Here is a 20,062-nt window from a genome sequence, read left to right as displayed (position 1 = left end):
AGAATTTGTATCATGTGCGACACTCAGTGTGTCCAACTTCGTGTTTTCACTTCAAGCTTTGGTGATCGCTTTATTTTTATAGCAAATATAGTAAGTATGTCAGCCTTAGGACTCAGTTACATAAAAATAATGATACATGTCTTATTTTTTTAAGATAACACATACATAAATAAATAATAACATATAAACATAACAATACAAATAACCACAACTTTAAAATGTTTTTCATTATTTTATTAGGGCTTTATTTAAAGTTGCACAATTTGACCGTGTTCATGTGTTTTGTAATAAAACACCACAGCATTACCAGCACTCAAATTTCAGCCAAGCTTTGCTGAAGCATGACGCTGATAGTATTGCAACTGTTTCCAATTGGCAGCAGTAAATATATCATTTATTACTATTATTATTTTTTCTTTCTGATTATCATAATTCCTGGTCTCAGATGAGAGCAGCCACCAATCCTCCAACAGCTCCTCCAACAGTACCCACGGCTGCGGTGGCGGCCCCAGACAGACCTGCCATACCTGCAGAGAGAAAACAAGCTTCAGAATACCAGACAGCTGATCGAGCAGTTAGATCAAGTAACTGAGTTGCATAGAAGAGAGGAGGCTTTATCCTACGACGGAGTATTAGAGCCACAAGAGAAATATTGTTGATATGAAAATTACTGTTTGAACACAAACTGCCACATGCGCTATATCCACTAAAGAAAATTCCTTATTTAGATGAGTTAGTGAAACAAATTGATCAGCTGTCTTGTAATACAACATTCACCCTTTTTATTGCACGAAGGTGTAACCATCGATAACCTCGCATCTGTCCATTCAACACGTTCTCACTCCCTAAGCGTAATATTTTACGCTATGTGACAAATCGTCAACATTTTACGCTTTCGGGTACCCAACACGTTCCTACATGACGAGATCGCAAAAATGAGAACGCTCTGGTCCATTGCCAGCCGTGGCTTTTTGTACAACCTAACACTTATCATCACACTGTGTTTATGAGCTAAAAGAGAAATCATTTCTTTCTTTGTTACTAAAACTGATTCTGAAGCACAATTTCACAAACTCAGATGATATACAGAAGCAACTGTGGCAGTTTGTCTTCAGACACTTGTAATCTCCACATTTCGACTTTATTCTCAAAATGATAATATTTTTCTTAACGTGGCCCTAATAGTCCGTCGTATTATCCTCACTGCAGCTCAGTCGCATGTTATTGTTTCTTGGATCTTTCAGGTTTATAATAAAGGTTTTTGAGTAATCGCTGATAAAACATTTATTACTTTTTTTTTTTTACCTGCTGACTGCAAAACAGCCACTGCACTACCTGCTGCCACTCCTCCTCCATTGGCTATAGCAGCTGCAGACATCCAGCTTGCAGCGTAGGAACTAGCTGCTATTCCAGCTGAGGTGAAACCTACAGCCCCCAGGACAATAGGAGCAGAGACCACTGCTCCACCTGACAGCAAGAAGAAACACCTGGTTACTGATCATCAGGATGCTTCAAAATGAATACATGTATGATATGTGTGACTTCACCTTTGAGTTTTAGAGGTAAAAATACATCAATAAACAAAGAGGTTTGTTACCTGCCCCGGCTGCGATTGCTGCGGCTGTCACTGAAACATAAGAAAGAAAGAAAAAAAAAAACATCTTACCAAAGCTCAGCCTGAAATATTTAGACATTTTCTGTGATGCTACAATCATAAGCTTATATGATGTAGAGATGATTTGAAAAAGGCAGCTGTACTCACACAGACCCATTGTTGCACTCAGGATCAGGAGCCTAAGCCTGGACTGTGTTGGACGACTGGACTTATATAGGAGTGTGAGGATCAGCTGTTTTCCTGGAAAATGAAACTCTTAGAGTCGGCGTCACTGGGTCTGCGAAGTAACTACACTTTCTTTAGTCATCATGGAACAAGTGACTGTGAGGTTGGATCTCAGGGGGTTTGACATATTTATTTATTTATTTAATGCCATCTTTATTATGGATTTCACACACGGGTTATTTCAAGGGTTTTTCTTTCTGTTTTAATCCTTATGTTGAATCAGTTGCTTAAAATGAAAACAAACAAGAACAAGCTTATCATAGGGAGCGTATATAAACGTTACTTGGGTCACTGAAATGTGTCTGTATTATGTGTGGGAGCAAAAAAGATCTGTGGAAGATCTGTAAGGACGGCAGATGTACTGCACTTCTTTAAACCTCGGACCTTCCTCAGAGAAAATAAATTACAAATTTAAAATAATTAGGGGCCAAAAAGTTCTTCCTCCTGTCTGCAGGTGGAGACAGACACCAACATGCATCCAAGCACATTTTTGAAAGTGCTGGATTTTTAATTTCAAATGCAGCATTTTATATCTGTACTACTAATAAGCAGTGTCCTAGTTACTATTTTTTCAACAGCAATTTAACTTTTTTTTCAGTCACTATTGGAACAGTTCATGGAAACCAGAACAGAAACATCTTTATTGCCTTACAAGAAATGTCTTAGGTGACCTGATTTAAACAAGCACTTTGGTTGTTGTGTATTTGTTGCACAAAAGTTTCAGTTCATAAGAAATGATTCTTGTAGTTGTTCAAAGATAATGGAGTTGTCACACCACTGCAATGACGACAGCATTAAACCTCGCCCATACTGCAAACATACCCATGACATACCGGCATACTTTACATTCAGGTATGTGATGATTGAAGGAACAGGACTTTGTCTTTCTCCTTTCAAAACAAGTTGTGTACATTTATTTTCTCATGGTAGCAAAGCTCGGCATTCCTCATGACAATAATGTGAATCAACACAGTTTAAGTTTAAAAAATGTTAACCTTATTATAAATGATGGTTTATAGGCTGTAGCTCTGCCTCATGGTGCTCTAACAATCTCATCTACAGACTTACAAAACGAAAGGGTGTAAAAGTTATGTTGGAACACACTGTGGTACAATCCTTGCGAGCATTATTTAAACAGTGTAGAAAGTAGTGCTGTTATAAAAATGTGGAGAAGAAACCAATCAACAATCATGACTATCACACTGATACACATCCGAGAGCAACTTGGGGTTAGTATGTTGCCCAAGGATATTTGGGTTATGCTGATGCAACACTGCAGGTAAGGTGAAAAAAAAATAAAACGCCTGGCATTAATGTACTCGGGGTTACTAAAGGTCATTGAAATTCTGCAGATCACAGCTTTGTAGGGAGGGATGCTACAGTACTGCACTTGGGGAAACTCGAGTTATGGCATGTTAAACAACATCTGGTATGAAACAGGTATGATGCACATATTAACCAACTTTATTTTAGGCTGCACAAAAGAGTCACTACCTGTAAATGTATATATATATTCAGTCTGAAGCAGAGAGCCCCGTCATCATTGCCATGTTGTCAGGATTCCTCTTCAAGCAGCAGAACTCTGGACCTGCTTTCTCTTTTGTTAAGGTCAGACCTTAAGTCATGGAAAAAAGATGCAAACACATCAGAAATCACCACAGAAACACAAGCGCGTACTTTTCTGAAACAGTTTTTTAGTTTGCATGTGATGAAGTTTAAATTTCTCTGGCATTTTTGTGCTTTCAGGTGCTCCAAGACAATAAAAACAGTAACATTATACAGAATGGTGAACGCCAGTTCAATGCTGGGTTCTGCTACAGTACTTATCATCGGTCAGAAATAGAGGCTGACATCCAGGGAATAGATTGTAAGAGGTGGAGTTTATTTACATTCAAATGGATGGTACAAGAAGGTATGGTATAGTGTAGGCGGATGTGGCGGGGTCATGTGGTTTAGTTTACCATACTGTGAAGTTACAAAACAAATAGAAGTCTTTAAGATGACGGCCCATGAGACTCACTCAACACTCAGCTTGTCTGTGGTCCTGACCTGGCAGCTGTGGTTGGGGGAGTCTGTGCCGGTGGACGTAGGTTACTGGGTGAGTCCTGTCATGGCAATTTTTATAAACGCCCAATGAGCATCTTTTTGAAATGTGTTTATGTAACAAACGGGGGATACTAAAGCAGTCGTGCCAGAATGTCATGCTAAGAAGAAAGATTCTTTAAAATACAAGCGGGAGCAAGCGAGTCAGATACCACGGGCACAGAGATGAAGCAGGTCTGATCAGAAACAGTTTATTACTAGGCCAGGGAGCACAAATAAAAACACCCTTAAAATGTACGTAATAAAATGTTTTCAATCTACTAAAACTAAATAAAACAATTCTAAAACCCATAAAACTACCATTTTCTATATTCACTAAAAACCCCCTGCTATAATTATGCCACATGTTCATTATGGGTCCATCAGCGGGCCAGGAATTCCTTCTTTAGAGCAGAGTCCACGCCAGCCCCGTCTTCGGCAGACAAGGAAGAGCCTCCCATCTTCTTGTCCTTCCACTGGCCCATCACATCCCAGCCCAGCTTGTGTTCTGCACCCGAATCCATCATGTGACCACCGCCACAGCTCCCCTTGCGTCGGTGTCCTGTAAAATAACAAATAGGGGCCAGAACAATGGTCCCAGAAGCGGCCCTGGCTCATGGCCATGGCGACCCTCTCCCAACCCAGCTGCACCCAGTAAACAACAGTAGAGACCCTACTCACAAATGCAGGCAGAGGTAAACCTCTGCCTTGCTGCCAATCACACGCGTTGTCTCCTACTGTTGCCGTTCCATGAGGTCAGGACTGGGTCGCCGTGTCATGCTGGCCATCTAGCATTAACCTTCTAGTCTGGGGCCTCTCTCCTTCAGTGCTCAGCTAGCCTGCTTTTAAAAGGTCTTTACACAGCTGATAGGCCACCTCTGGATACACCCATGCCTCAGCAGGTGGTCCCTATCAGCTAATTTGTCCCATGTGTAGCCAGTCCACAGTGGATTAAAAACTATGTCACATAAAACACTAAAAACCATGCAATAGAAACAGAATAAAACCATGCAAATAAAACGACAGTCATAAATAAACACAAAAAATCAGAATAAAAACAATATACAAGATAAATACAAATTTCCACTGTGTGACATTTAATCACGTTGCCTCATGGACAGAGCGCTCTGGTCAAACGCCAAAGCGATCTCTAACGATGGTCGCCACCCTGATCTCTTATATACACACACTGACAAAGACATTCCACAACTCCTACATATTGCAACATCTCACACGGCTATACCTTCAGCTCAGTTCATCCTTGAAACCTTCCCTTCAGAGAAAGAGAGAGGGAGCATTACAATCATGCTGTCACCTCCCTATGTACCAGAGTCAAACCCCCGGCCCCAACTACCTATCTATCCAACCCCCCCACACACCCGGCGCCTGGATGTCTCTGGTCTACTCACAATGGCCTCACTGTGTGTGTGGAAACATAAGACACAGATGTGAAGCTATCCTAAGTAACAAAGTGATATTATTATTACTGAAGTGATATTGTTAATAAGTGATTAATACATACAATCAAGAAATTTGCTATTAATTTCCAGAGCAGGTTTGGGGACTTGGGTTTCTGGGGTTGCTCTGCCTCCAGGCTGGGGTTCTGGCTGGGCCTGTGGGGCTTGGGTCCTGGTTGGTGTGTTGCTGGGGTGTTGGGTAGGTGCATGCAGTGGGGCCTGGCCCTGGCGCGGGGACCTTCAGTGCATCAGTGGAACTGGCCACTTAAATTGGCTGCCTCATCCCTGACAGGACCACCTTGGATGTATGACGGATTACTGACTGATTGCCATTGTAGTAACGCCTCTAAGTGGCATTTAGGACAACCGGTGGTCACATCATGTGCATCCACCAGGGGGAGCAGTGTGGAGGCACTTTAGCTATGTCCCAATTCATAGGCTGCATCCTTCAGAAGACCCAGCCTTCGCGGTCTACGTGGGCTGGGTCCTTCGAAGAACGAGAAGGTCGGAAGTGCGAGGATGTGAAATGGGACGGTCTAGCCTTCAGATTTGCATCACTAGCTGTCTCGTGGAGTTTAATAAACTCGGCCGTCTGCTCCTTGCTATCTAAAATGTAACACGACATTGGAGTAAATTCTCGATCATCTCACACCTCTGTTTAATCAGTCCTCTGTTTGACGTTTATTCAGCTGTGTAAAACTATAACTTTAATCTCAGCCAAACCGATTTATTAAGGAACAAATAAAAGACTGACAAAAGCCAAACAATAGCATTTTTAAGTTATCTAAGTGACTTATATATCATGTTTAACCTGAGTAGTGAAAGCCCGCGGTGGATTTGAAAATGATGTGCCGGGAGTTCAGTGTTTTCGCCAGCTCTAGTGAGCCTCGACCTCCCGGTCAGCTATCAGGCTGGTGGGTAACAGACGTCTCTGAAAACATCGGAGCACTTTTTCAAATATGTGATGTCTTGATAAACCAAGCAGATATGTAAAGTTTACACACCTACATTCTTGCCTGAAAATATGTTAAAAGTTTATTTTGTGACCCACAAAGAGTAATAAGAGTAACATTTGTCAGGATTCCTGGGTCATTGACCCAGCGTTTTAAGTTCATGTTCACTGTTTTTTCCACATGTTCCATTTCCTGTTTCATTATGTTCAGCCGTGTACTCACCTGTGCCCAATTATTGTCATCATTCAGTCTGTGTATTTAAGTTCCTCAGTTTTACCGGTTCACTGGCGTGTCATTGTCGCTGTTAGGTTGTCGTATGTTCAGTTCCGTCAGCCAGCCAGCCATTTCCTGCTTCAGTTCTGTTCGTTCATTTCGTTCTGCACTAAACACCAGCCTTAACTGACCTGTGAGTCCAGCGTTTGGGTCCGCCTTCCCTCACCCACACTGCAACCCCTGACAATATTAAAACTAAGTAGCTGCCCTCTCTGTTGGAAACTGGAATTGGCTGGGCCACGCCATGAATTCTGGGACAGGTTGGGCCACGAAAGATACACCCGACCCATCCTTCAAATTCGGGGAAAAGAAGGACGCATTTGTCGGCCGCATTTGGAGCAGCCTTCCTCGCCTGGCTGTGACGTAATTGGCCTTCAAATGCGGACTGCGAAGGATACGGCCTACGAATTTGGACATACCTATTCATTTACAGGCTTACATTTATACCTTTTAAATTTATTGTGGTATTCTGTGATTATGACAAAATCATAATGTAGGCCTTTTTTTTCTTAAGTATTTTTATTCATCTTTAGGCATAAAAAGGTGAATAAAAATACTTAAGAAAAAACTCCTGATTGAAGTTGTCATAATTCATGCATGACAGGATTAAATAACAACAATTACAATCAAACAAGTCATACATCTATAGTAACATTAAACGACCAGTGGGTGGCAGGGTATGGAGCGACACATCAGTGTCCAATGTAGTGGTTTATGTGCAAGTAAACCATCAACACTGACACAAATGACACAAATACAAGAAAACAGCCTTTGAATAGCTGTCCACTGTAGTGACCACTGCGCGTGAAAGGGTTTATTTAAAATAAGACAATGAGGTAGTAAACCTTTTAAATGCATTTTTATTACTACTAATATAATTTTCTAACAGTCAAAACATAATAATGAAAAAGTGTTTGCATAAATTGGTAGGAAAAAAAACTTTAGCAGAGTAACAAGACTTCCAGTTATGGCATAAAGCAAATATATGAGTTCTTCATGATTTTCAGCTGATGAAACTCGCCAACCATCCCACTGCTGCTCCAGCACCAGCCACAGCAGCACCAACAGTAGCAGACAGACCAGCTGCACCTGCAGCACCATTACACAAAGAAGCTGAGAAATACTTATACTTTGTGCCTAATAAGTAAATATCACTTCAGCTCTGCTGATATCACAGTGTACTGTATCATTATCATTATTCACAGTTATCGTTATCATTAATGATATAATTGATGATGTCATTGTTATATTTATTATCATAATGACACAATATAGTGTCATTATCTAATCTAAAATTGTGATATTTTCATGAAAATTGTCTTTTTGCATGTTGTTGCAAGTTAAAATCCGAATAAAACGTCTAATTATTAATTTACCTGCTGACTGCAAAACAGCCACCACACTTCCAGCTGCCACTCCTCCTCCATTAGCAACTGCAGCAGACGACATCATGCCTGCAGCGTAGGAGCCTGCAGCTATTCCTGCTGAGGTGAAACCAGCAGCTCCCAGAAGAGCAGGAGCGGCGACTACAGCACCTACTGCAGGAAGACAAGACATGGATCAGACATAGATCGGGCTTTGATTCAAATGAGTTAAAATTAAATAAACTGCTTACCTGCTCCTGCAGCACTGCACACAGCTGTCACTATAACACAACATAAGAACAGACATTAAAATCCATCTTTTATTTTTTTTATTAAAGACGATCCATGCACATAAACTCAAATAACTCACCGGGGTCCATGTCTTTATCTGCTCTGCGTCTGCTCTGAAATGGGCTGATTTTTATAGCAAGCAAGGTTTCATTTCCTCGGAGACAAAACTTTATGATCAGAGTTGAACAACAGAGGGCGACAGAGAGCAACACAGACTGGAGAGTGATTTCTCTTTACTTTTTGTGTTTCTTGTCTTTGCTTATATTGATAAATGGGGTGGTGTTAGTAGGTTTACGAAGGGATCACATGTGTAAAATGAAGAAACCAGTATGTTTGTGACCGTAGCTTCTGAAAGAAATGTTCTTTATATCATAAAATAAAATAAATATATGTTGATTTCGTTCATGAAAGAATTGCATTAGATTAAATGCCATTACGTCATTCATAACAGTTTAAATGTCGGAAATCAGTTTTTGGCAGACCATCAATTTATAACCAGATGGAAAGATATCACGTATTTGTCAGCAGATAATAATGCAGTGAAAAAATAAAATCCAAATAATTTATGCTTACAGGTAGAATTTGTATCATGTGCGACACTCAGTGTGTCCAACTTTGTGTTTTCACTTCAAGCTTTGGTGATCGCTTTATTTTTATAGCAAATATAGTAAGTATGTCAGCCTTAGGACTCAGTTACATAAAAATAATGATACATGTCTTATTTTTTTAAGATAACACATACATAAATAAATAATAACATATAAACATAACAATACAAATAACCACAACTTTAAAATGTTTTTCATTATTTTATTAGGGCTTTATTTAAAGTTGCACAATTTGACCGTGTTCATGTGTTTTGTAATAAAACACCACAGCATTACCAGCACTCAAATTTCAGCCAAGCTTTGCTGAAGCATGACGCTGATAGTATTGCAACTGTTTCCAATTGGCAGCAGTAAATATATCATTTATTACTATTATTATTTTTTCTTTCTGATTATCATAATTCCTGGTCTCAGATGAGAGCAGCCACCAATCCTCCAACAGCTCCTCCAACAGTACCCACGGCTGCGGTGGCGGCCCCAGACAGACCTGCCATACCTGCAGAGAGAAAACAAGCTTCAGAATACCAGACAGCTGATCGAGCAGTTAGATCAAGTAACTGAGTTGCATAGAAGAGAGGAGGCTTTATCCTACGACGGAGTATTAGAGCCACAAGAGAAATATTGTTGATATGGAAATTACTGTTTGAACACAAACTGCCACATGCGCTATATCCACTAAAGAAAATTCCTTATTTAGATGAGTTAGTGAAACAAATTGATCAGCTGTCTTGTAATACAACATTCACCCTTTTTATTGCACGAAGGTGTAACCATCGATAACCTCGCATCTGTCCATTCAACACGTTCTCACTCCCTAAGCGTAATATTTTACGCTATGTGACAAATCGTCAACATTTTACGCTTTCGGGTACCCAACACGTTCCTACATGACGAGATCGCAAAAATGAGAACGCTCTGGTCCATTGCCAGCCGTGGCTTTTTGTACAACCTAACACTTATCATCACACTGTGTTTATGAGCTAAAAGAGAAATCATTTCTTTCTTTGTTACTAAAACTGATTCTGAAGCACAATTTCACAAACTCTGATGATATACAGTAGCAACTGTGGCAGTTTGTCTTCAGACACTTGTAATCTCCACATTTCGACTTTATTCTCAAAATGATAATATTTTTCTTAACGTGGCCCTAATAGTCCGTCGTATTATCGTCACTGCAGCACAGTCGCATGTTATTGTTTCTTGGATCTTTCAGGTTTATAATAAAGGTTTTTGAGTAATCGCTGATAAAACATTTATTACTTTTTTTTTTTTACCTGCTGACTGCAAAACAGCCACTGCACTACCTGCTGCCACTCCTCCTCCATTGGCTATAGCAGCTGCAGACATCCAGCTTGCAGCGTAGGAACTAGCTGCTATTCCAGCTGAGGTGAAACCTACAGCCCCCAGGACAATAGGAGCAGAGACCACTGCTCCACCTGACAACAGGAAGAAACACTTGGTTACTGATCATCAGGATGCTTCAAAATGAATACATGTATGATATGTGTGACTTCACTTTTGAGTTTTAGAGGTAAAAAGACATCAATAAACAAAGAGGTTTGTTACCTGCCCCGGCTGCGATTGCTGCGCCTGTCACTGAAACATAAGAAAGAAAGAAAAAAAAACATCTTACCAAAGCTCAGCCTGAAATATTTAGACATTTTCTGTGATGCTACAATCACAAGCTTATATGATGTAGAGATGATTTGAAAAAGGCAGCTGTACTCACACAGACCCATTGTTGCACTCAGGATCAGGAGCCTGGACTGTGTTGGACGACTGGACTTATATAGGAGTGTGAGGATCAGCTGTTTTCCTGGAAAATGAAACTCTTAGAGTCGGCGTCACTGGGTCTGTGAAGTAACTACACTTTCTTTAGTCATCATGGAACAAGTGATTGTCAGGTTGGATCTCAGGGGGTTTGACATATTTATTTATTTAATGCTATCTTTATTATGGATTTCACACACGGGTTATTTCAAGGGTTTTTCTTTCTGTTTTAATCCTTATGTTGAATCAGTTGCTTAAAATGAAAACAAACAAGAACAAGCTTATCATAGAGAGTGTATATAAAGGTCACTGAAAATGTGTATGTATTATGTGTGGGAGCAAAAAAGATCACTGGCAGATCTGTAAGGACGGCAGATGTACTGCACTTCTTTAAACCTCGGACCTTCCTCAGAGAAAATAAATTACAAATTTAAAATAATTAGGGCCCAAAAAGTTCTTCCTCCTGTCTGCAGGCGGAGACAGACACCAACATGCATCCAAGCACATTTTTGAAAGTGCTGGATTTTTAATTTCAAATGCAGCATTTTATATCTGTACTACTAATAAGCAGTGTCCTAGTTACTATTTTTTCAACAGCAATTTAACTTTTTTTTCAGTCACTACTGGAACAGTTCATGGAAACCAGAACAGAAACTTCTTTATTGCCTTACAAGAAATGTCTTAGGTGACCTGATTTAAACAAGCACTTTGGTTGTTGTGTATTTGTTGCACAAAAGTTTCAGTTCATAAGAAATGATTCTTGTAGTTGTTCAAAGATAATGGAGTTGTCACACCACTGCAATGACGACAGCATTAAACCTCGCCCATACTGCAAACATACCCATGACAAACCGGGATACTTTATATTCAGGTATGTGATGATTGAAGGAACAGGACTTTGTCTTTCTCCTTTCAAAACAAGTTGTGTACATTTATTTTCTCATGGTAGCAAAGCTCGGTATTCCTCATGACATTAATGTGAATCAACACAGTTTAAGTTTAAAAAATGTTAACCTTAATATAAATGATGGTTTATAGGCTGTAGCTCTGCCTCATGGTGCTCTAACAATCTCATCTACAGACTTACAAAACGAAAGGGTGTAAAAGTTATGTTGGAACACACTGTGGTACAATCCTTGCGAGCATTATTTAAACAGTGTAGAAAGTAGTGCTGTTATAAAAATGTGGAGAAGAAACCAATCAACAATCATGACTATCACACTGATACACATCCGAGAGCAACTTGGGGTTAGTATGTTGCCCAAGGATATTTGGGTTATGCTGATGCAACACTGCAGGTAAGGTGAAAAAAAATAAAACGCCTGGCATTATTGTACTCGGGGTTACTAAAGGTCATTGAAATTCTGCAGATCACAGCTTTGTAGGGAGGGATGCTACAGTACTGCACTTGGGGAAACTCGAGTTATGGCATGTTAAACAACATCTGGTATGAAACAGGTATGATGCACATATTAACCAACTTTATTTTAGGCTGCACAAAAGAGTCACTACCTGTAAATGTATATATATATTCAGTCTGAAGCAGAGAGCCCCGTCATCATTGCCATGTTGTCAGGATTCCTCTTCAAGCAGCAGAACTCTGGACCTGCTTTCTCTTTTGTTAAGGTCAGACCTTAAGTCATGGAAAAAAGATGCAAACACATCAGAAATCACCACAGAAACACAAGCGCGTACTTTTCTGAAACAGTTTTTTAGTTTGCATGTGATGAAGTTTAAATTTCTCTTTGGCATTTTTGTGCTTTCAGGTGCTCCAAGACAACAAAAACAGTAACATTATACAGAATGGTGAATGCCAGTTCAATGCTGGGTTGTGCTACAATACTTATCATCGGTCAGAAATAGAGGCTGACATCCAGGGAATAGATTGTAAGAGGTGGAGTTTATTTACATTCAAATGGATGGTACAAGAAGGTATGGTATAGTGTAGGCGGATGTGGCAGGGTCATGTGGTTTAGTTTACCATACTGTGAAGTTACAAAACAAATAGAAGTCTTTAAGGTCATACTCACTGATGACGGCCCATGAGACTCACTCAACACTCAGCTTGTCTGTGGTCCTGACCTGGCAGCTGTGGTTGGGGGGGTCTGTGCCGGTGGACGTAGGTTACCAGGTGAGTCCTGTAATGGCAATTTTAAAAAAACACCCAATGAGCATCTTTTTGAAATGTGTTTAATCACGTTGCCTCATGGACAGAGCGCTCTGGTCAAACGCCAAAGTGATCTCTAACGATGGTCACCACCCTGATCTCTTATATACACACACTGACAAAGATATTCCACAACTCCTACATATTGCAACATCTCACACGGCTATACCTTCAGCTCAGTTCATCCTTGAAACCTTCCCTTCAGAGAAAGAGAGAGAGAGAAAGAAAGAGAGAGAGAGAGAGAGAGAGAGGGAGAGAGAGAGAGAGAGAGAGAATTACAACCATGCTGTCACCTCCCTATGTACCAGAGTCAAACCCCCGGCCCCAACTACCTATCTATTCATCCCCCCCACACACGCGGTGCCTGGATATCTCTGGCCTACTCACAATGGCCTCACTGTGTGTGTCGAAACATAAGACACAGATGTGAAGCTATCCTAAGTAACAAAGCGATATTATTATTACTGAAGTGATATTGTTAATATGTGATCAATACATACAATAAAGCAACTTGCTATTAATTTCCAGAGCGGGTTGAGGGACTTGGGTTTCTGGGGTTGCTCTGCCTCCAGGCTGGGGTTCTGGCTGGGCCTGTGGGGCTTGGGTCCTGGTTGGTGTGTTGCTGGGGTGTTGGGTAGGTGCATGCAGTGGGGCCTGGCCCTGACGCGGGGACCTTCAGTACATCAGTGGAACTGGCCACTTAAATTGGCTGCCTCATCCCTGACAGGACCACCGTAGATGCATGATGGATTCCTGACCGATTGCCATTGTAGTAAAGCCTCTAAGTGGCATTTATGGCAACATCATGTGCATCCACCAGGGGGAGCAGTGTGGAGGCACTTTAGCTATGTCCCAATCAGTATTGGGAATAACTGGTTACGTGTAAGGACGTTACAAGTAAGGGCGTTACAAGTAAGGGCGTTACTAACGGCGTTACTTTTTTCAGTAACGAGTAATCTAACTAATTACTATTCCTATCGTTACAACGCCGTTACTGTTACTAACATGAAAATGCAGTGCGGTCACTTCACTATTTTTCAACAAACAGATGGTTGAAGCTGTGTCCAGCTTACAGCATCTTATGGAAGTAGCTTTAAGTAATCTGGGCGCTACATTTTTAAGTAGCGTGGAGTGTGTAGTTAATGTGTTGTCTTGTGTAGTTAGTGTGTAGTGTTGTGGATAGTTTCGTGTTGTGTGTCAGAACAATGAGGTGACTGTTGTCTCCAGGTATCAGGCTGTGATGTTCTCCTTTATAGAAGACAGAAATATTTGGAGTAGCACAAATAATTTGTGTGGCATCTTATTGAATGCAGAACACCTGATGGTTATGTAAATAGTTTGAAATGGTTATTTAAAAAGGGGTAAAAGGTAGATGGCTGCAAATAACTTTGTTTGCAAAACTTGTGCATAGGATTTTAAAATTGGCAATTTATATTTGCTTTAAAATTATGAAATATGATTCAATAAACATGTTTGTGGTTGTTGCAGTAAAAAATATAACTTTTTGTAGTTTTTAATGGTGAAATGTAGTTGGAAAATCAAAAGCAGTCAAAAATGGGCAATTATACCCTGGACCCCAGAGGGTTAATTTTTTTTTAAAGTAACGCAATAGTTACTTTTCATGTAATTAATTACTTTTAGAATCTTGTAACTCAGTTACGAACTCAGTTGCTTTTTTGACGAAGTAACTCGTAACTATAATTAATTACTTTTTCAAAGTAACTTGCCCAACACCGGTCCCAATTCATAGGCTGCTTCCTTCGGAAGACCCGGCCTTCGCGGTCTACGTGGGCCGGGTCCTTCAAAAAACAAGAAGGCCAGGAGTGCGAGGATGTGAAATGGGACGGTCTAGCCTTCAGATTTGCATCACTAGCTGTCTCGTGGAGTTTAATAAACTCGGCCGTCTGCTTCTTGCATGCGAGTGAGCTTCGACCTCCCGGTTAGCTATCAGGCTGGTGGGTAACAGACGTCTCTGAAAATGTCTGAGCACTTTTGCAAATACGTAATTTCTTGATAAACCAAGCAGATATGTGAAGTTTACCCACCTACATTCTTGATTGAAAATATGTTAAAAGTTTATTTTGTGACCCAGAAAGAGTAATAAGAGTAATATTAAAACAAAGTAGCTGCCCTCGTTGTTGGAAACTGGAATTGGCTGTGAATTCTTTGACAGGTTGGGCCACGAAGGATAGACCCAACCCATCCTTCAAATTCAGTGAAAAGAAGGACGCATTTGTCGGCCGCATTTGGAGCAGCTTTCGAATTGGGACAGCCTTCATTGCCTGGCTGTGATGTAATTGGCCTTCAAATCTGGTCTCCGAAGGATGCGGCCTAGGTTTTGGGACATACCTATTCATTTACAGGCTTACATTTATACCTTTTAAATTTATTCTGGGATTCTATGATTATGACAAAATCATAATGTGGGTCGTTCTATAAAATATTGATATACATATATGCTTGCAGCAAATAAAATACAGGTTGTGCGCACTGAACAATCCAGACAGAAAGTGATGCTTGCCTAACTTTCTGACGCACTCATTTCCTTGTGTCACACTCTAAAACTTCCATGTAGCAACACAGCATACTGTGCAGCACAACTCAGCCTGTAAACAATAATTCACATTATTACTTAATGTAATAATAATTAGAGGTTTAAGAATGAAAGCTAACTATCAGTTTTCCTTATATGGCACCAAATCAAAACAATGCCCTAAGTGTTCTATATATTATAAGGTAAAGGCCCTACAATAATACTGAGAAAATCATCTATAACATTCATAGCTAACTATCCAAGTCAAATTTTTTTGACGAAAGCGCAGTCTCTTGGTGACTCTCGGCAACTGCTACACGTTCTCATCCTAATGCGTAACATACCGACGAATGTTGCAAATCATCAATACCTGTTCGGAGGCATGAGAGCCAGTTGGAATGAATCTATACATGTAAATGTTTTATGTTCTGATCCTGAATCACTTTGGAAAACACTATGTTAAGGTGAGGGCTAACGTTATGATTAGGGCTGGAATGGATGGCTGGAGCCTTGAGTGGCATTCTATTGGATTCATTTGAGAACCCACAGCGTTTCATAAGGGCGAGGCATTATTATGAGATGCCTAGGGCCGTGACAAATCGTCGGTATGTTATGTGTTGGGAATGATAGTAAAAGGGGCATGTTTAAAGTGGAAAGTAGATACGGCCCAAAGAAAAGAGGGGGGGCGGTCAGGTGTTTCAGATAACAGTCAGTCAATTTAGATCAAATGAACTGCTTACCTGCCCCTGCAGCAGTGCACACAGCAGTCACTATAACACAACATAAGAACACACATTAACATCTAACTGGGCCATAGCTCAGTTGGTTTTTGTTAGAGATGATTCATACACAGGAAGTCAAATGACTCACCGGGGTCCATGTCTTTATTTGCTGGGCGTCTGCTGTGAAATGGGCTGATTTTTATAGCAAGCAAGGTTTCCATTCCTCAGAAACAAAACTTTAACGAAAGTCCTCAGATGTCATTCATGAGAGACATGTTTCAGATGTGTTTGACAGATTAAATGCCAGCCATTTATTTACAACAGTTCAAATACAGGAAATTATTTTTGGCAGATCATCAACACGTTTAACATGCGTGAGATGATAAAATATCACTTTGTTATAAGCGCATAATGATGCAGTGAAAAAGGGAAAAGTATTTTAAGTAGAATTTGTATCTTATGCGACATATTCTTGCACTGTGCACAGGTCATCCTAGTCTTGGAATCATTCCTGGTGGGACAAACCTGGCACCTGCCTTGTTTCCTGCCTGTGGTTTGTACCACTGGAGAAGTTAGGCTGTTTGTCTTTGTCTGTATGTCCCTCACAACAGCTGTTGAAGCTGCTGATGCTCTCGGAAGGCACCCTCTTCTCTCAATATGAGGTTTTACCAGAGCATTACCAAGCTGCTCTTGGAAAATCCTCCTTTGACTCAGTTTTTCCCTGTTCCAGTCCTTGTTCATTTCACACCATATAACAAATGCATTGTATGCACTTACATCACTGATGCAGAAGAAGATGACAAGTGGCCAACAGGCAGTCATTCATCAACAGCTGTATGTGGCTGTGACCTTGTCCAGGTTGTCCACCTCTCCCTTTGTCTCATTATAGTCCAGCACCATTCGTGTTTTTTTTTTGTCTTCCCTGGTGCTCAGGGCAGCATCTTTGTGCATCATGCTGAGCAGCACAACATTTTTCCCTTTCTTGGGGCAATAGGAGACTAAAGTTGCTTTTTCAGTGAAGTCGAACACTGAAGATGTTACCTTCCTGTTTTTGACAGCAATAAGTTCAGAAGGAAGCTCAGGCTTCATCTTTCTCTCTGCTCTTTGAGCAATTCCTCACCCAAGGAATAAGATGTGAAAAATGAACAACTCACAAGCTACTGCATGAGAAGTATCAAAGTTCTCATGGATTTAGATCAGGGTTTTAGATCACCCACACAAACAGACATGTTTTATATAGCTAAAACAACTTGGGGTCAAATTCACCCCAGAGGAACACTGATGTATGCAAAATGTGTATCGCTCATTGAAGAAATATAATCATCAAATGTTTATGCTTAATCAGTTGTCCCCGTCAAATTAGGAAAGGTTATGAAATATGAAGCCAAAAAGAAAAGTTAACTAATATTTTTTGAATGATAAACACTGAATGGGTGATCAAATTGACCCCAAGTATGACAGGAGGGTTAAACTCGCTACGCAGATAAGCTACACAAAAACACCACTGTGTATTGGAACAGGAACAGGAACAGGAAGTGATACTCTACTGCAGAGTGAACACCAAGTGACCGGGACACAAAAGGGGGACTGACACAATGAAACACAAAATCAAGAACTATAAATAACAATTTCAGGGGAACTAGAAAAGAACACATTCAGGAACAAGAACATAAATGAACTTATACTTTAAAGAATAAATAACAAGCCCAAAACCATAACTCAAAGTACTGGATCAAAGACCCAGGACCATGACAGGTTTGTTTATTATAAGGTTATTACACTAATGTGTTATTGTGCAGAGCCTGTTGTTACTGCAATTACTTTATTTGGATCGTTTCAATCTTTTTTCTTTTTATGAAGTCAGTATTTCCACAACCATGAACTGTACATGAACATGCCTGTGTCATTTTTTTAAACTACATCTGTGTGCTCCTCCTCTGTTCATATTTGATAAATGGGAGAGGTAGTTCTTGGAAAAAAAGTAAATAACATACATCAGGTTTCTGCAGTTGAGCTCTTGGTGTCATTTGAGTGTTATCTTTGAAAGCACAGACATGGACTGGGAAGAAATATGTGAGTCTATTTTTTTATAACAGTGTTATCCCATTATGGATGTGAATTATTATTATTATTGTAAATAATTTATTTGGCATCTTTTTGTATTTCGTTAACAGGCAGGACAGTCCTGGTGTCTGCAGGTACGCCATCACATTAACCACGGCATAATTTTGAAATGAAAATCTTTAGTATATGGTTTTTGTTTTTGTTTTTTTAGGAGCTGGTGGAACTGTGATTCTGACTCCTGCCATTCTGGCTTCACTGGGGTTCACTTCAGCTGGAATAGCAGCAGGCTCCATCGCTGCCAAACTGATGTCATATTTGGCAATCGCTAGTGGAGGTGGAGTTGCAGCAGGAGGTCTCGTAGCAACCTTGCAGTCCTGGGGTAAACTGAATAATTTATTATATATTATCTCTCTCTCTCTAAAACCTTTGCTCATGTTGAACAAGTATAACAAACAGCTAATAGTGTCTAACGTGATTTCACTATAGGTGCAGCAGGTCTGTCATGGGCTGCCACTGCATTATTTGGCGGTTTTGGTGGAGCAGCAGCTTGGGTGCTCTCAACTGTGTGTAACGTGACTGTGATTTATAAAGATTAACACATTAAAAAAACACAAACTGACCTACAAATGTTTTCTCCTGAGACAAATTTTAATCATCTGAATGAAACTTTATTCTTATGTGTGAACGTCGAACACTCAGATTAAAGCATGATTTGAGACAAAAATGGTTCATAAAAATTTGATTCACATATTTTCTCCATCATCCCCCCCCCCCAAAAAAAACCTGATATGGTGCCTTTGTTCTCTTCATGACTTCAATGTGAAAATTAAAAATCATGCAAAATAAGTGTTTCCTTGCTTTTATTGAAAACAACTTAATGTAAAGCACAGTAACAATATCATATGTTTCTATAGTCCATGAAGCTATATCACTCTTACAGAGCCGCAACTCTGACGGGAGACTATAGGACAGGGGTGTTGTTGAAAGATTTTTATTATGTTTATGTTTAGAAGTACATTATGTTTAAGGTTTTCTAGATGTGTTTGCTCTTTTTTACTAGAGAAGTTATGTTGTGCAAGCTTTGTGTGCATTCCAGAGCTCTCTGACTTTCACACACACATCCTAAGGTCATGAGAGAGGTTGTACCTTCTCTTACTGATTTATGGTATAGGAGGACACCTACTCTGTATCTGTTTTAGTCTAAGAGCCTTTTGTTTAGATGTACCGTTAGACTCCTGGCACCAGCTTTGGGGAGTCTTCACGGGGTCATACCTCGACCCCGCGCACACACACACACACACACACACACACACACACACACAAGGTATACGTCATATGTTAATGAAACTATGCATATTCATGTAACCACAATAAAAGAGCAGTGTTACGGGGGAACGGACGAGAGCAACTGAGGTCAAGCGAAGGAACGGCGCCTGTCCAGTTCTCTCCCGTGCACGTTAATTTGTAAAACCTGTCTGAGTGTCATTATTCCATTCTGAGTTGTAAGTACAGGAAAACTCCTGACAGGTGTCAACTCCAGTCCTCAACGGCCGGTGTCCTGAAACTTTTCCATGTGTCCCTGACAGTGATGGGAATAACGGCATTACAAGTAACGGCGTTACTAACGGCGTTACTTTTTTCAGTAACGAGTAATCTAACTAATTACTATTCCTATCGTTACAACGCCGTTACCGTTACTAACTAGAAAATGCGGTGCGGTCGCGTTACTATTTTTTAACAAACAGATGGTTGAAGCTGTGTTCAGCTTACCGCACCTTATATCAGTTGCATGGAAGTAGCTGCAAGTAATCCGGACGCTACAGCTTTAAACAGCTGTGCGCGCTCCCGCGGACGGCAATCACTTTGTGCCCGACGATCACTTTTTGGCACAACACCTGGAGCTAAGGGGGCAAAACAATCGCATGAGTGCTGCTGTTT

General features: G+C 40.4%; 4 protein-coding genes across 6 annotated transcripts; 1 reads left to right on the top strand and 3 right to left on the bottom strand.

Moving 5' to 3' along the window:
* Positions 1–219: 219 nt before the first annotated feature.
* LOC109195779 (interferon alpha-inducible protein 27-like protein 2) lies at positions 220–1,874 on the bottom strand. Its single transcript, XM_019348488.2, has 4 exons — positions 1,763–1,874; positions 1,598–1,627; positions 1,306–1,467; positions 220–527 (listed from the first exon to the last, which is right to left on the bottom strand). The coding sequence occupies exons 1-4, from the start codon at positions 1,770–1,772 to the stop codon at positions 442–444; spliced, it is 288 nt and encodes a 95-aa protein (XP_019204033.1). The 5' UTR covers positions 1,773–1,874; the 3' UTR covers positions 220–441.
* Positions 1,875–7,445: 5,571 nt separating this feature from the next.
* LOC109195964 (interferon alpha-inducible protein 27-like protein 2A) lies at positions 7,446–8,466 on the bottom strand. The gene is made up of 4 exons (XM_019348804.2): positions 8,340–8,466; positions 8,221–8,250; positions 7,982–8,143; positions 7,446–7,694 (listed from the first exon to the last, which is right to left on the bottom strand). The coding sequence occupies exons 1-4, from the start codon at positions 8,347–8,349 to the stop codon at positions 7,609–7,611; spliced, it is 288 nt and encodes a 95-aa protein (XP_019204349.1). The 5' UTR covers positions 8,350–8,466; the 3' UTR covers positions 7,446–7,608.
* Positions 8,467–9,056: 590 nt separating this feature from the next.
* LOC109195965 (interferon alpha-inducible protein 27-like protein 2A) lies at positions 9,057–12,381 on the bottom strand. The gene is made up of 5 exons (XM_019348805.1): positions 12,151–12,381; positions 10,598–10,684; positions 10,435–10,464; positions 10,143–10,304; positions 9,057–9,364 (listed from the first exon to the last, which is right to left on the bottom strand). Exons 2-5 carry the CDS (start codon positions 10,605–10,607, stop codon positions 9,279–9,281), a joined length of 288 nt encoding a protein of 95 aa, XP_019204350.1. The 5' UTR covers positions 10,608–10,684; positions 12,151–12,381; the 3' UTR covers positions 9,057–9,278.
* On the top strand, positions 11,569–18,898 carry LOC100712553 (interferon alpha-inducible protein 27-like protein 1). Of its 3 annotated transcripts, XM_025901177.1 has the most exons (5): positions 17,797–17,815; positions 18,070–18,133; positions 18,235–18,258; positions 18,336–18,503; positions 18,611–18,898. In XM_025901177.1, exons 2-5 carry the CDS (start codon positions 18,115–18,117, stop codon positions 18,718–18,720), a joined length of 321 nt encoding a protein of 106 aa, XP_025756962.1. In that variant the 5' UTR covers positions 17,797–17,815; positions 18,070–18,114; the 3' UTR covers positions 18,721–18,898. The 3 variants fall into 3 exon arrangements, with proteins under 3 accessions (XP_019204348.1, XP_025756962.1, XP_013128386.1); XM_019348803.2 differs by lacking the exons at positions 17,797–17,815; positions 18,070–18,133 and adding an exon at positions 11,569–12,096; XM_013272932.3 differs by lacking the exon at positions 17,797–17,815 and having other exon boundaries at positions 17,996–18,133.
* The last annotated feature ends 1,164 nt before the right edge of the window (positions 18,899–20,062 follow it).

The sequence above is a fragment of the Oreochromis niloticus genome, linkage group LG19, assembly GCF_001858045.2.
Source record: "Oreochromis niloticus isolate F11D_XX linkage group LG19, O_niloticus_UMD_NMBU, whole genome shotgun sequence".
Classification (NCBI taxonomy): domain Eukaryota; kingdom Metazoa; phylum Chordata; class Actinopteri; order Cichliformes; family Cichlidae; genus Oreochromis; species Oreochromis niloticus.
Note: the sequence above shows the minus strand (reverse complement) of the source record. Positions and strands in the feature narration are given on the sequence as shown.

Coding starts and splice junctions, on each gene's coding strand:
- LOC109195779 (XM_019348488.2), bottom strand. Junction 1,468..1,597: donor AGCAATCGCAGCCGGGGCAG/GTAACAAACCTC, acceptor TCTTGCTGTCAG/GTGGAGCAGTGGTCTCTGCT. Junction 528..1,305: donor GGCTGTTTTGCAGTCAGCAG/GTAAAAAAAAAA, acceptor TTCTCTCTGCAG/GTATGGCAGGTCTGTCTGGG.
- LOC109195964 (XM_019348804.2), bottom strand. Junction 8,144..8,220: donor GTGCAGTGCTGCAGGAGCAG/GTAAGCAGTTTA, acceptor GTCTTCCTGCAG/TAGGTGCTGTAGTCGCCGCT. Junction 7,695..7,981: donor GGCTGTTTTGCAGTCAGCAG/GTAAATTAATAA, acceptor ATGGTGCTGCAG/GTGCAGCTGGTCTGTCTGCT.
- LOC109195965 (XM_019348805.1), bottom strand. Junction 10,305..10,434: donor AGCAATCGCAGCCGGGGCAG/GTAACAAACCTC, acceptor TCCTGTTGTCAG/GTGGAGCAGTGGTCTCTGCT. Junction 9,365..10,142: donor GGCTGTTTTGCAGTCAGCAG/GTAAAAAAAAAA, acceptor TTCTCTCTGCAG/GTATGGCAGGTCTGTCTGGG.
- LOC100712553 (XM_019348803.2), top strand. CDS start 12,030: ATGCTACAGTACTGCACTTGGGGAAACTCGAGTTATGGCATGTTAAAC. Junction 12,097..18,234: donor CAACATCTGGTATGAAACAG/GTATGATGCACA, acceptor TTTCGTTAACAG/GCAGGACAGTCCTGGTGTCT. Junction 18,259..18,335: donor GACAGTCCTGGTGTCTGCAG/GTACGCCATCAC, acceptor TTGTTTTTTTAG/GAGCTGGTGGAACTGTGATT.